Source organism: Panonychus citri, unplaced genomic scaffold (genome assembly GCF_014898815.1).
Source record: "Panonychus citri isolate SS breed McGregor unplaced genomic scaffold, ASM1489881v1 Contig00049, whole genome shotgun sequence".
Taxonomy (NCBI): Eukaryota; Metazoa; Arthropoda; class Arachnida; order Trombidiformes; family Tetranychidae; genus Panonychus; species Panonychus citri.
In genome coordinates, this window is record NW_026515454.1 from 1,183,339 (window position 1) to 1,197,840 (window position 14,502).

General features: G+C 33.1%; 3 protein-coding genes across 4 annotated transcripts; 1 reads left to right on the forward strand and 2 right to left on the reverse strand.

Annotated features, from left to right (window-relative positions):
• Nucleotides 1-21: 21 nt before the first annotated feature.
• LOC128385633 (arrestin homolog) lies at nt 22-2,360 on the reverse strand. Of its 2 annotated transcripts, none has more exons than XM_053344520.1 (8): nt 2,207-2,360; nt 2,047-2,107; nt 1,592-1,958; nt 1,307-1,527; nt 1,160-1,232; nt 939-1,079; nt 818-872; nt 22-710 (listed from the first exon to the last, which is right to left on the reverse strand). In XM_053344520.1, exons 1-8 carry the CDS (start codon nt 2,252-2,254, stop codon nt 708-710), a joined length of 969 nt encoding a protein of 322 aa, XP_053200495.1. In that variant the 5' UTR covers nt 2,255-2,360; the 3' UTR covers nt 22-707. The 2 variants fall into 2 exon arrangements, with proteins under 2 accessions (XP_053200495.1, XP_053200494.1); XM_053344519.1 differs by having other exon boundaries at nt 783-872; nt 2,207-2,359.
• Nucleotides 2,361-3,729: 1,369 nt separating this feature from the next.
• On the forward strand, nt 3,730-6,744 carry LOC128385386 (probable cyclin-dependent serine/threonine-protein kinase DDB_G0292550). Its single transcript, XM_053344241.1, has 2 exons — nt 3,730-5,841; nt 6,349-6,744. Exons 1-2 carry the CDS (start codon nt 3,881-3,883, stop codon nt 6,461-6,463), a joined length of 2,076 nt encoding a protein of 691 aa, XP_053200216.1. The 5' UTR covers nt 3,730-3,880; the 3' UTR covers nt 6,464-6,744.
• A 212-nt stretch (nt 6,745-6,956) lies between these two features.
• On the reverse strand, nt 6,957-14,023 carry LOC128385384 (transmembrane protein 132E-like). The gene has a single exon (XM_053344240.1). The coding sequence runs from the start codon at nt 13,497-13,499 to the stop codon at nt 9,057-9,059; it is 4,443 nt and encodes a 1,480-aa protein (XP_053200215.1). The 5' UTR covers nt 13,500-14,023; the 3' UTR covers nt 6,957-9,056.
• Nucleotides 14,024-14,502: the final 479 nt, after the last annotated feature.

Below are 14,502 nucleotides of genomic sequence, written 5' to 3' on the forward strand. Positions count from 1 at the left end.
AAAATGTTAACTAATGAATCGTTTAATTAAATTGAATTTTAATGATTACAATCAATTGGAAAGGTGAACAACAATTAAGACTGAAATTTTTGTCTAGCAATTTGTCAAAATTAACAATAAAATGAACTCACTCGATTAAATTGATTCATTCAAATGGAAGAGTTTAAATTGTGACTCGATTTTGTTTTGCTTTTTTTTTCTTTATGGAAACTTTTTCAATCTTAATTGTTACATGTTCATTTAATTGTTTCAGAATTTAATTATCACCCGGTTAGCTCAGGTGGAAGAGCATAAGGATTACTTCCTTAGGGTCGTAGGTTCGACACCTACACTGGGCAGTCCAAGGGTACGAAAAACACTCTCGAAGTGTAAACAATTTTTTTCGAACTTTTTTTTTCCATTTCGATCAATCAAACTTTCCTTGTAAATGATTTACTTTATTTTTCTTTTCTTGTACAATAATCAACAATTAAGGTCATGTGTTAATTTCCAAGTGTATATTGATGATGTGTGTTGACAATTTATATCTAAACAATTAACCAATTTGATTTAGTGAATCCAAACGAGATGAAAATTATTTGCAAATTAATTTAACTGTAACATGTTCATGTTGGGTTACAATTAGTTGATTAGAAATGATTTAACTTTCCTTAATCGCTGATTTTGCTGATTGAGGCATCAATAGGAAAGGTAATTCACCAACCATTTCACTGTTAGAAAAAAAGTGATTAGCAATTAATTAGAATGACAAACAATTAATAGAAGAAGAAACAAATTGTTACCCAGCAAGAGCTCCCATTTGTAATTTAATACGAACACAATAAGATACTTGGATTCCGAAAACATCTTCCCTGGTTTGATCGGAGGTTAATCTAAATATGGGAGAATACAATTAACTCTAATTGTTGAGGAAATTAAATCAAATTAACTTAACTTACAGGGTGGAAGTTGCAAGTTTCTGATCCTCTCCAGGTAGAGCGCATTCAATTGCTATTCCTCGACCACTCGAACTGTCCAATTTTGGTTTGATCACAAAAGTTTTACTCAAAGTTGATCCAGGATTGATTGGACATCCTTCTCTACTCATGATTAATCACAATTAGTAAATTATGATGAAAATTTTTCTTCCAAATCACTAATAATAAATCTTCAAACTTACTGACTCTCAATTGAAACAAGAGATGAAGAGTAATTACCAGAGGTGAACATGGCAACATCGATATGTTGTAGAACTGTGATAATCATATATATAAATCATTTAAGAATGGAAACAATTAACAACAATTAGAGTAATAGATTAACTTACCTAATAGAACAATTTTCTTCACTGATTTATTGGAATAATTTGAAATGCTAAGATTAACATTCAAATTTTCACCATGATAGTAAAGTGGCTTATCAAGAGTCGCCTCGAGTTCCAACTCTCCTGGACTGAGAAGAAAATCTTTCCGAATAATACAAGATGGCTGACGACCTTTACCCCCAGGGGCAACTTCAATCTTTCGAATTGCCATCTCAACAGTTTGTCTAAAGAATAATAATATTAAAACAACAAGTTGAAACTCGAAGATTAATCAACAATTAGGATTACCTTTTATCGGGTTTAGATTTGTTTCCATCTTCATCTTCAACAAACACTCTGACCTTATAATAAACTCCACAGGGTTGACCTTCACTCCCTTCCTCAGGCTGAATGACCACAGTTTGAGGTGTATTATTGTTCAATTTAAAGGTAAACGGGATCACATTGGGCCCATACTTGTTAATTAACTTTGATTGTAATTTAGATGGTGATATGGTTGATCCATCAGGGTAAATCTCTTGAGAAATTAAAAATAATTCCTTACTGAAATTCAATCCCAATATTTCATCCTCTTCTCGACCATAACGAAAGGTAACAATTACCTGTCCATGGATTTTTGATTTAGCAATTTCATCTGAATAAACAACTATCCCCTCTAATTAAATATAAAGGTAAAAGAAAACGAAACAATTAACAATCAATTTGAAACAATTTAACATTCAGAAAGGATACCAATTAGTTACCAATTGGTTCAACATGAGATACATGAGATAATATTTCCCGTTTCACCAGAATCAGAGTTAACTGGACACAATGAGAATGAAACAATTAACAATAAACGAGTAACAATTATAACAATTAACAATTAATTTTTCTATGATTTGGTTAACACAATTAACATACCTTTCCATTGGGAGATACTTTCTTATGGACTTGACGAGTAACTGTCATTGCGATTTGTTGTTAATGGTAAAAGGAATCACAATTGATTGAGTTAATCAACAATCAAGTCTAATCATTTTATATACAAAGAAAAAGATTAGAATCAAAATGAAGCCAATGTAATGTTAATCATTGTGATTCTTTTGATAGGATTCAATTAGAAATTAGAATATGGTTAATATTGATTGTCTCTAATATATTTTAATCATCATCTTTACCAATAATCAATTTCTCAGTTGTCAACAATTAACTAGCATTTATTTAACTTACTAACCAAATGAAAGGTTAACAATAAACTAAATTTATTGAAGATTTACAGGTTTAGTTAATCATTGGAAATCAAAGTGTTATGGATAGAAAATTGAATTGATCATGACAATAATCAAAATCAATCTTTTAAATTGTCAATTAGTTTCGGGAAAAACAATTGAAAGAATTGATAAATTACTCCTTGATTGTGTTTCCTCAACCATCTCAATCGTTGTTAAGTAATAATAAAAATCTCGAACATTGTTGGAAATTAACAATTAGAGGTCAGAGAGAGAGAGAGAGAGAGAGAGTTAATCACAATTAAGGTTAGTTGGATATTAAGAAAATGGATTAAGAAAAAAAATTAACCTGAAAATTTTAAAAGGAAACTCGGTGAATCCGTTTAGGTGTAAGTGTCTTAATAGCGTTTAGTTAATTTGATTTAATAGCAATTGGAGGTTGAACATTTAGTTCAGAGGTTAAAGATGAGTAAAGATTAGACTCTTAATTGTCAACTAATTGTCACCAAAATTGATTATCCCTTTTCTATGCTCCGAAAAATTAATGGGCGAAATTAATAATAACCAGCAAATAAGAAACAGTGACACAATAACGAAGTGTTTGTTAACAACATGGAAGAAGATGATAAATGGTGTTAGGAAGATGAAGATGATTAGTACAGTTATATTATCTCAATGAGATGGAGATGATGATGATGATGAGGAGACAGTTATGATGATAATGAAGAAGAATAATAAAAAGAAGATGAATCCATGTAAGAAGATCTTCCGGGAACCCATTTGTTTTTTTTTCTCTTCTTTTTATCGGTTAACAGGCGTAAACATGGAAATCCTCATACAATTGATTTTCCTCCATGTTAATGGTGATAAAATTAACATTTTGACTTTTGATCCGAATCAGTTAATTGTCAACCTCGAAACGGGCAAATCTTTTCACCGAAAATCAAGAAACCGAAGAAGAGAAGAAAAAAAATCAAACAAAATGAAGTATAATTGTCTTATTAATCGTAGTAGAAGATAAATTTTCTCTCTCATCTCTTACCTGTTGTTTCTTGATTGTTACCTTAATTTTTACAATTCAAGGGAATCCATGTTTGATTTAGATAATGGAACATGATGAGAGAGAGAGAGAGAGAGGATAAACTCCACCCGAATTCATGATGATCATCATTTGGAATCACATTTGACATGAACGGATTTCATTCTGAATGATTATTAGCAAATCGAGAGAGGAACATGAAAATTTAGTTATAATATCATCTGAGAATAGAAAATTGATTAGTGTTGATTATAAGTTAATTGTCTTCGAAATTTACTCTTTAATTGTTGTCATCAAATCGTTTGGATTAAGTTCAGTTCAAAGACAATGACCAATTCAATTTTTCTCATTGGTTTGTCAATAATTTTACTTCCATCGATACGAACCGATCTGATTAGTGTTGGTAATCAGACTAATTACAATTCATCTGAACAATTAAATGGATCAAATTTGTTACCAATATTTATTAACGAACAGATTAACAATACATCAAATGGAACAATTAAATTTTCTTTACCATCTATTGAGCCGATAATCCTTGATTCTCATTCTGTCCATTCAATAATCGATGGTCAGTTCAAGCCGATGGTTAATCTTTCCAGTTCGAGTAATTTTACCAACGGATTTTTGACCTTATCTCGACTTCTTGCCAATCACGATCAAAACGTTTCCTCATCAGTGATTGACCATCGACTATGGTCAAGTAAAAGGGTTAAACCTTTAAGAGAACCAGTAACAGAATCAACTAGTGACCCTTCAGGCGATTCTGGTGATGGACGAACAAATAATAACAATAATAATTCATTTGAAGAACTTAAATTTGATCAGAATTATTTTGCTCTATTAAATGCTGTTAATCATCGTCCAGTTTCATCGGCAGTTTCAGATTCCATGAAAAAAGATAATAACAATTCTGTGCCCTCAGGGGATTCTCACAACTCAACTCGTTCTCTTTTCTATTATTCCCCTGAAACTTATGGTAAAGTTTCACATAAGAATCATCAGAATACAGCATTTTCCTTTAATTGGCCTCCGGCGATTCTGCAATCAGCTGGATTATCAACTCTATCAACACCAACACCATTAACTCAGATTAAAAGTGTCCCTTCATCATCATCATCTCAATCAAATCCATCATCATCCTCATCTTCATCATTAATTTTACCAGATCATCCTGGTAAACCATCAAAACATGATATCGGAACTTTTAATTTCTTAAACAATTCACCAATAATTAAAAGCTATTCCAATGAGAAACAACAATCAACCTCAAATGGAACAATTAAAAATGATTATCAAGAAAATAGTTACCTGGCCGTTGACCCAAATAAACTAATTGTTGATAGAGGGCAACAATTAAACGAAAACCAGAATAAGAAAGTTAATTACAGCAAAGATACAAATAGTAATAATAATAATAATGATGATGATGATGATGGAAATGAAGCCAATGGAGGTGAAGGAGCATCTGAGCCAAATGAATCAAATTCAGATGGAAACAGTGATTCTAATCAACCAGGTAATCTAATTAAAAATGTTGATATTAATTCAATACAGAATAACAATGGAGGTGGAAATATAAATAAATACTATGATAATGGAGCTTATATGGTTTCTAAAGGTCGATCGAAAGTTTCTCAAGGATCGATTGGAGATAATAATAAACCTTTACGATTTCAAGATCATGTTATCCAACAATCACCTGGACCACAACAATTAACACCATCGATTGATTATCTTGAGGAAGATTATGAATCAACCGATGCTTTCCCTGATTTCAAGAATCTACAACCAATCGTGAAAACATCAACAGCATCCGGACCAATGCCCACGGCCACGGCCAAGTATAATGGACCTGCTCCTTATCGGCATCCTTATTATTCATCATATTATCCGACACGATTTTATGGTCCACCCCCTTCTCCATATGATGATGATAATTCACCATCGAAATCGGGTAATAATAATAATGTTAATTCTTGGTCTGGATTGGCTGGTTTTCTGCTTGGTATTATTCCCCTTGGTATTTTAATGGCCTCAATGGTTCCCGCTTTTGTCTCCGTTCCGGTGGCAACGGCCGCTGCTGGTGTTGGACGTCGACGTCGACGTCGATCTTTGTACATTCCGGTTAATTCGTTAAGAGATGACCCGGTTCATGATATTCTTGGACAATATGAGATGAAAATGCTTCGAGATGTTGATTGTATCAAAGAGATTCTTTGTAAAGTTGCTGTTCAAGGGAAATCACAGAAAATGGGTAAACACTTTTTCGAGGCAACAATTAACATGTAAGTTTAATTTTCTAATAATTTCCAGACCAATTTGATCAACAGCTAATCGAGTAAACAAGTTAGTTAATCATAGTAAAACTCATTCGATTGTAACAATTATCAGTCAACATTAAGTAACAATTGATGTTCAAGCTTAGACTCAAGAATTAATTTCTTGTATTGATAATTGTTGAACCATTGATTTCGTTACTTTTTTTTATTCAATTCAATTTGATTAACATCATTATCATCATGTTTTTTTTTGTGTATTGTTATGATTATGATGATGATGGTAATGTTAGACGAAGCGAAATGTTTCCAACTGAATTAAAAAGCTCAAAGAATCAACAATTAAATGTCTCCATTGAAAAGGGAACACAATTTATTTGATTGACAATTTAGCTTTGAAAAAGATTCACTCAACATTTTGTTGTTCTAATGCCAATGGAAAATGATTTCAACTTGTTTATTTGATTCACAATTAACGTGCAATTAATTTAATTGTTTATTTTAATTTACTTTCAGGAGATTCAACAAAATTTATAATCAACTTGGAATTGGCCAAGTGATGGAAACTGCTAAAAGAAATGAATGTGAAAAAGTTTTCCAATGTAAGAAATTAAATGTTAATCAACCATAACAATTGGACAATCAACTAATCATCAATGGTCAATAATCATTAATGATTTTCATTTAAATTATGATATAATCTAATTGTTCACAATCTATTTATCTGAAAAATTGCCGATCAAAAATGTCTTAATTACCTTTCAAATCTTGTTTTCAACGATTAAACATCAATTGTAAATAATTAATTTTTTTTCTAAATCATGATCTACAATAAAAGGTATTGAAGATAATTAAACAACCTATTGTTTAATTATATGTGTTTTACTCAAATCAAAGGTGACAAAGTTGACCCACGACCTTAATTGGTGCTAATCTAAAAGTCACCTATGAACTTTCGTGAAATATGCCGACCGAAATATCGTCGATTCAACTTTCCGTGGACTGAATCGCAACGACTTGGACTGAACTATGGACGAAATTTGCGAACAGTTCGAGGTCAAATAATCAATGATATTTGATTGGTTCAACTCGAATAATTGGATTTGCTTTAATTAGTCAATTCATTAATCTTTTTCATTAATTGATTCCAATCAATAGGTGGAACTATTTTTATTGACTCAAGAAAAACGCTTACAATTTATATACTATTATGGTACTTGGGGATTTATATATTTATATATAAAGAGAATAAGCTATTTATATAATGCCAATTGTTGATTATTGTAGTTGAAGGAGGAAACAATTAACGGTTGGAGGTAAATTGTTAAATTAAGTACATTTGGTTAGGTTTATGGGCATTAAATTAACAAAATCAGTAAATTGTTGGTGTTGCTGGCATTTGATAGATGATATTATTTATAAGGATGATGACGATGATCGTAGTGATTAAATATTAATAGTTGCCAGTGATTAACTGATCAGCTTCTTCTGTTTAGTTTCATCTTGATAACGTTAATTTTGTATTAGTGGTTTAGATGTTCTAGTAATTGTGAATGAGAGACAATGTTAATTGTTCATGATAGTGATAATTAAATCATCAACTTACAGAGATAATTAAATGATAACGTGATTGAGATATAATTGCAATGATATTGAGATTTAAGTGTGAAGATCAAAACTGATTTGTGATTTCTTTTTAACTAATTGATTATCTTTGTGTTAATGATTGACTGATTTAAGTAATATTGGTAAATTGTATTGTGTGTAAGTTGTTTCATTCAACGTTATAACGACCAGTTTTGTCCAGAATCTTGGTCTTATATTTTATCTAAGTTTTTCCAATCAATTGATTAATTGTCATGGTAGAAAATATTTTGAGTAATTTGTAAGATTGTTGATGAATTAACCAAGGTTTAAATGCTTTTTTTTCATTTTTAACGATGAGAATATTATTCATTTCCATATTGATAATTGAGTTAATTCTGTCGATAATTAATTAAATGAGAAATGGTCCAATTGATCAGACAAAAGTTCCTTTGGTAGTAATCATTGAAGACGATTCTTTATCACTTGGTGGTGGTGTTGGTGTTGATTGTTGTCGCATTTTAATGTTATTTGATTCCTTTGATTTGGCTGATCGACAATCCTTATGAGATGAAGATGATAAAGCGGTGGGAACTGCAGGTCTTGGATGTAAGACTCGTCCTTGTGTTGTCCATAAACCATTGTGACTTTGTCTCTTGTAACCACCTAATCGAGCACATTGTTGACGATCAGTTTCATCTTGATCTAGATCACGATTTCGATACAATTTAATATCTTCAGAGGGATGAAATAAAAGGTAATAAGCTGCCATGAAAAGGAGACCGGTAAAAAAGCTCATGTAATGTCCTACTAGGGCTGGTAATCGGTACCAAAGGTGTGATTCAGCTCGGGTAAACCATAGAACCATAAGAAGAGTATTTTCACAGAACATAAATATATAATAGATTGTATAACGATAACGAGTTGGACTATCGACCGGATTAAAATAACAGAAAATGTACATAACAGCGAGAACAGCATTATAACCAAGCTCTTCACAACGATTCTCACAGAAAGAGGTTTTCATTGAGACAATCCAAGCGAACATGATAATACAATCAACTCCACAGACAATACTAAAACTCGAGCTGTTATTAGGAAAAATCTTCAGTCTTACCAAGGTGAGAAAAAGTATAAATGATAATGTTAAAACGAAATACTTGTACCAATAGTCTTTATTGGTAAAATGGATCACGGCAACGGCAATATCGGTACCAATGTCAAGTAAATTTCATATCAGCTGGAAGAGCATCAACCTTATCATAACCACAGCCTCCGCCATCATCATCACTGGTAAGTGATAATTTATGATCACCCGATGGTAGTAAAGATGGTAGACAATCAGCATCTTCAGCATTCATTATGTTTACGATGAAGAGAAATTAAGATGAACCTCATTATTGTTTCCACATTCAACAAGATTACGAACCACTAAAAGAATTAGAAGACTAAAATCACACCGGGAGAAGAAGAAGAAGATGAAATGATCAAAAGAAAACGCCAATTGAATGAATAAAAATCGAAATTGATCAACACCTAATGAATTTTAATCATTGGTGTTCAATCGTGTTGAAGGTGGAGGTGGGAAGAGAGAGAGAGTGGGAAGTGGATTTAAAGATGATGATTGCAAATTAATATTCTTATGCACTTGATTCTTTGAGATTCTGAAAGTATTCCATCAGTTGATTATAATTCATTTCTTTGGTAACTCTGTTTGAATTTTCTTGCGTCAATTGTGTTAATGTGGAACTTGGATTAACAATAATAGATGAATGATTAATTAATTCTTGATTAGTTGTCTTGCTAATTAATCTATTGTTGATGTTGCTATGATCTTTGGTATTATTTTTATTAAGATAATTCGTTGAAGCTGCAGTTGATGATGATGAAGAAGATGATGAAGATAATAGTGATTCAAGTTGACCGTTCATTTTGATATTATTGCTTAGGGTCTTCGAAGTGATCGATGGCCGTTTAAATTTGGTTGACACCGTTCTATGAGGAGGCAGTGGAGGTTTCTTGGTAGTTCGAGTGGTAACCGAATGAGGTGGAATCGGTGGTGGTCGAGGTGATGTATATGAAGATGATAATGATGATGATGATGATGAATCAGCTACCTGGTCACATCGGATCGATCGACTGAGACGAGGTGGTATATGAGGAGGTTTATGGTTTGGTATAATTATTGGGTCATTTTTGAGAGGAAAATGTTCCCGTTGTGAGTGTTGATGAAGAGGAATTGGCGGTGGGATTGGTGGTACAAGATGAGATGAGTGGGTAGCACTGGAATAACCCTTGGTTCGTCGAGCTGGAATCGGAGGTGGAATCGATGATGATGATGATGTTGAGGCGTTTACTTTGGCTGGAACAGCGGGTGACACAGATCGATAAAATTTCTCGATTTCCTTATTAATGCCAAATGGTGTTGATGGATTAGGTGTGACATCTTGATGGTCAAGACAAGATTCTTCAACTGGATTGGTTGTTATTCTTATACTTATCTCTGAACCTGGATAAGAAACTGTACTCATCCTATTTGAACCCTCATCTTCACCCGATATTACATCAAGATGATGATGATTACTTTCATCACGATTTTTAATTGCATTCAATGAAATTAATCCTTGAGTTAATTCACTTGAATTGTTTAATTTTGCTTTTACTCCTGATGAGGGAGGTGAGTTACGTTGAAGTGTCGCCTTTCCCAGCCAAATCCAATCGTTGGCATTAGCGACAACCTTTTGATTTGATGATCCACTTTGACGATGATGATGGGCCAATGAATGATGACCCAATGGTAATGGTAGTGTGGCCACCATTGGGTCAGAAGTTTCTTGTTTACCCTTTAAACGGAAGACGAAACAAGAAACAATGAACAGCGAAACCGCAAGGGTAAATACGGCCAACAATGAGTACATTCCAACTTCGAGAGGAGTTAATTCAGAAGGATTTATGGCACGATTGGAACGAGCTTCGATTGAAGGAGCGTTACTATGATGATTTTCAAGGTTACTTGATTGACCAGCGACACCATAAGAGGATATTAGGTCATCTCCATCGTTATCATTGGCATCAACATCTTCTCGGTCACGATTAGAAGGTGATGATGATTGTTGGAATGAATTTTGATTACGGTGGATTAAGATTCCATTATATTTACGGAAATCGGCATCATTTTGAAGATGACCAGTGGGCAGGTTAAGGTCAATATCGGCATTTATTTGAGTTACAGCTAAAGGTTGGGTTCGTTTACGTTGACATTGATCAGAGACCTCAAGTGAAATAGTTAATTGATTATTTCCTTGACCAATGGCGATTACTCGAGGATAAGGTCGACCAATTAAAGGGGTATAAGCAAGGGCACCATTATCTCCGGTATTAACTGATAATTGATAATCAGAATCGGTAATATCAACCAATGAAGTAACACTAGAATCGGAAAAGTGAACCTTAATGTCCAATAATCCTTCTTGATATTGATTAACCAGACGACTTGAAATATTGGTTATTATTTTGAAAACATTTGATAAACTGGGTTCTGGTTTAATTGTTAAAGATAAACCAGTAATCAAATTAACTTCAAGTGAAGTAATTGTTTCCTTTTCACTGTCAACATGAATCTCAGTTGATCCCATTATTTGATTAGTTATCGGTGAGACAATTTGAATCTCACTTCGTCCTGGGGCAAGTCCTTCAATAATATTACTCCTAATTAGGGTGATACGATTATCGGTAACTCTTAAAAAGGGTGTCACCAATTTGGTTACTTTAACCAAAACTTTACGATTTAAAAGGTAAGATTCACGGCCTGAATTATGATCGGTACTAAAAAACGAAGCATAAACATTAATATAAGCCTGTTGATGACGAAGTTTACAGCGGAAATCACTATCGATTGATGTGAAATCAAGATTATCGTTAATCGATGAAGATGATCTTCTTGATTTATGTTCATCATGAGAACCATAAATACTATTCTGATGATGATGATGATGATTATGATGATAAGAACGACGTCCATCCCTTTTAAGATGCGGTATCTTCCAACCTTTAATTTGACTTAATTTACCATCGCTAACTCGAACCTCTAACGGTAATTTAGGAACCCAGATGATAAAATTTGCTGAACCAGAATAAGTACCATACTTAATTGCGATAGTTGCATTAGAGGAACCACGGATTTCCGATCCATCCAGGTAAATTGAGGTACATGCAGGTGATACTTTGACAACTGATTCATCGGTTGAGGTGCAACTCGCCTGTAAGGTAACATCGCCCAATCTTCCTGATTGAGAAACAGCAAATACCTTTAAAGATTGAGCGACCTGTTTACCTGTAAGAATTGCGGTATTAATCATTGAAAGACTTGAGGTGATTCCAATGACCGCTTGGATACTGTCCTTTTGAATGTCCAAGATTGATGATAATTTGGAGGTGTCCCGATCGGTATATGAACTTGTTACCGAAGATAAATCTTTACGTAATTTGATTGGCGATGATGATGATAAATCAATGGTTGGTGAGTCTACTCCATTTTCGGTGACATATTCAAGTTGCCAAACGATTCTACCATTATCACTGAAATCGACATTCTCATTGACCTGAATTAACCAAGAGTAAATCTCTTGTGAGAGTGAAAGATGAATCCCCGAATCACCGGACTGTAAATCTTCTAGGTCCATGTAATTATCTTTCAATTGAGCGGTTACAGTAGCTAAAGTTTGCTTACTGTTTACCTCGAGTGAAATTTTCCACGGTGAAATTGGTGAAGGTTGAACACCTAAAATACGCAGGCCACTTTTAACTCTAGCACGTAAACGGAAAGCGGTCATTGGATAATTAGGATTATAACGGAAACAAACAGGTATGTAAATCTTATTGTTAGGATAAGTTGATTGTTCGGGAATCAGTATTCGTACAATATCATCGTTTGTCACCTCCTCATAGGTGCCGGTAAAAGGTGAAAGGGTAACTTGACCTAAATGTGTAAAGGCATCGGTAAGGCTTTTGAATCGTTTGATATTATCATTGGAAAGTGATCCATTTTCATTACATTGATTGGTATGGAAAGTTTTATAATCAACTGATATTGAGCCCGATTTTCGTGATTTAGGTGAATCAAGTTCAACCGGAGGCCACCAGTAAGCGGGTAACGTTATTTCAACGAGACAAGCACCTTCCCGATTATTGATCGGGGTACAAGAACCAAGGATATTTTCATTATCCTTAGAAACTGAAACAAATATACAAGGTGAAGCTTCATGAGATGATCCACTTGAACTTGCTCCTTTTGATGATCTTTCACCGGAATAAAATTCAGGGTCAGAATTTTTATTCTCTTTGTTATTATTTTGTTTACCATTGGTGTTGATTTTATTACTTTCAACCGGATCACTTGGCGATGGTGAAGTTACTATGGAAGGAGAATGAGCTACAGGGTGAGTGGTGTAAAATAACACTCTCACAATTGGACTATTACGACTAACAGTCGGTGTAACCAAATAGGCGATTGAATGTTTACCATGGGCTGAATCTATTTCGACTAGAGTTGAATCAGTAATTTTCTCACGAAAGGTAACACCATTGAGAATATTTTTTGACGAGAAATTTAGATTATTAGAATTAGATGATTTTCCACCACTGTGACCATCTTTTCCTTTCAATGGTTGGTATTTATTGGCAGTGGTGGTGGTGGTTGTCGTTGTCGTTGTCGCAGATGAAGATCCATGTGTCACTTGGTATGGAAATACAGTCTCGGTGGCAGTTATGGTACCAAAAGTGGCCTTTACAAAGATGGGTTTAGACGGTGAAAGTGATGAGTAATAAGAGGTGAGTGAATGTTGAGATGAGGTAGATGATGAAATGGAATCATTTTTAGAGTCAGAATTTAAATTACTACCAATTCCCGAGGTGACAATGGAAGAAGGTAACAAAAAGAAGCCACTTTCAATTCCACCATCAACATCAACATCTAAAGATTGATCTTGATGAGGGTAAGATGATGATCGTCCTTGGTGATTACCATCAATTAGATGGATTAGTAGACAAGCCAAAAAGAATTGAAATAAAATAACAAATCTCATATTCTTTGGCTTAACAAGGATTCACCTGAATCTTTCCATCACCATTGAAAGAAATTTATTGATTGTTGATTAATTTTCCTCGAGCAAGTTAAGGAAAAAAAAAGCCAATTAGATGAAGACACTACAGAGAAAATAATTGAGATAAAAATCAAAACAACAGAATTTTCATCAATAATATGAGATGAGAATTTGGGTGAGAGTCGATGCAGTGAATAAACAAGTACAAGTGTGGAAATGAGAGAAGATGAGAGAAGAGAAAGAGAAAAAGAAAGAGAAGATAAGAAAGATGAAGATGAAGATGAAGATGAAGAAACAAGTGAAAGAAAAAGATAAACAAACGTCAAAACAACAACACGAGAAAAGAGAAACAAAAAAAAAAGGTTAGAATATAAAAAGAGAAAAAAAAAACTTTGATTAACCGCGAAGATTATTAATTCGGTTTACTCTTCTTCTAATCAATTAACTCGATTGTTAATCAATTGATTAAGATAATCAGTTGATTTTTAGGTCAATTAAATGATCGGTCAATTTCAGCGAAGCTTGAGTTTCATTTTTTTTCTTTCTTTCTTTTTCTCTTTCTATCAAATGTAGAAAGAGAATCGATCATCACAACTGAATAATTTTCTCAATTTAAATTGTTTCTTTTTCTCATTTAATTTATAATAATTAACGAATTAATTGTTCTCATATAATGTTATCATGTAAAGATGAATACAATCAATTCACTTATTCGGTGATTCCATTTGAGTTGATTTGATTTGATTTCTTTTTTACAATGAAATTGATTTTTAAATTGTTGATTAATTCAAATTCATTTTCTTCAATCATTGTTAACATTTTTCTGGACCAATCAATTAATTGTCCAATAGTTTACGATTACAATTGATTAGATTTACAGTCCAATTGGATTAGAAAACATTTCTAATTGATTAACATTTGTTTTGCTTTTTTCTTTAATCAAGTTCATTCATGTTAATTGTCAATCAGTTGTTTCCTTTTATTT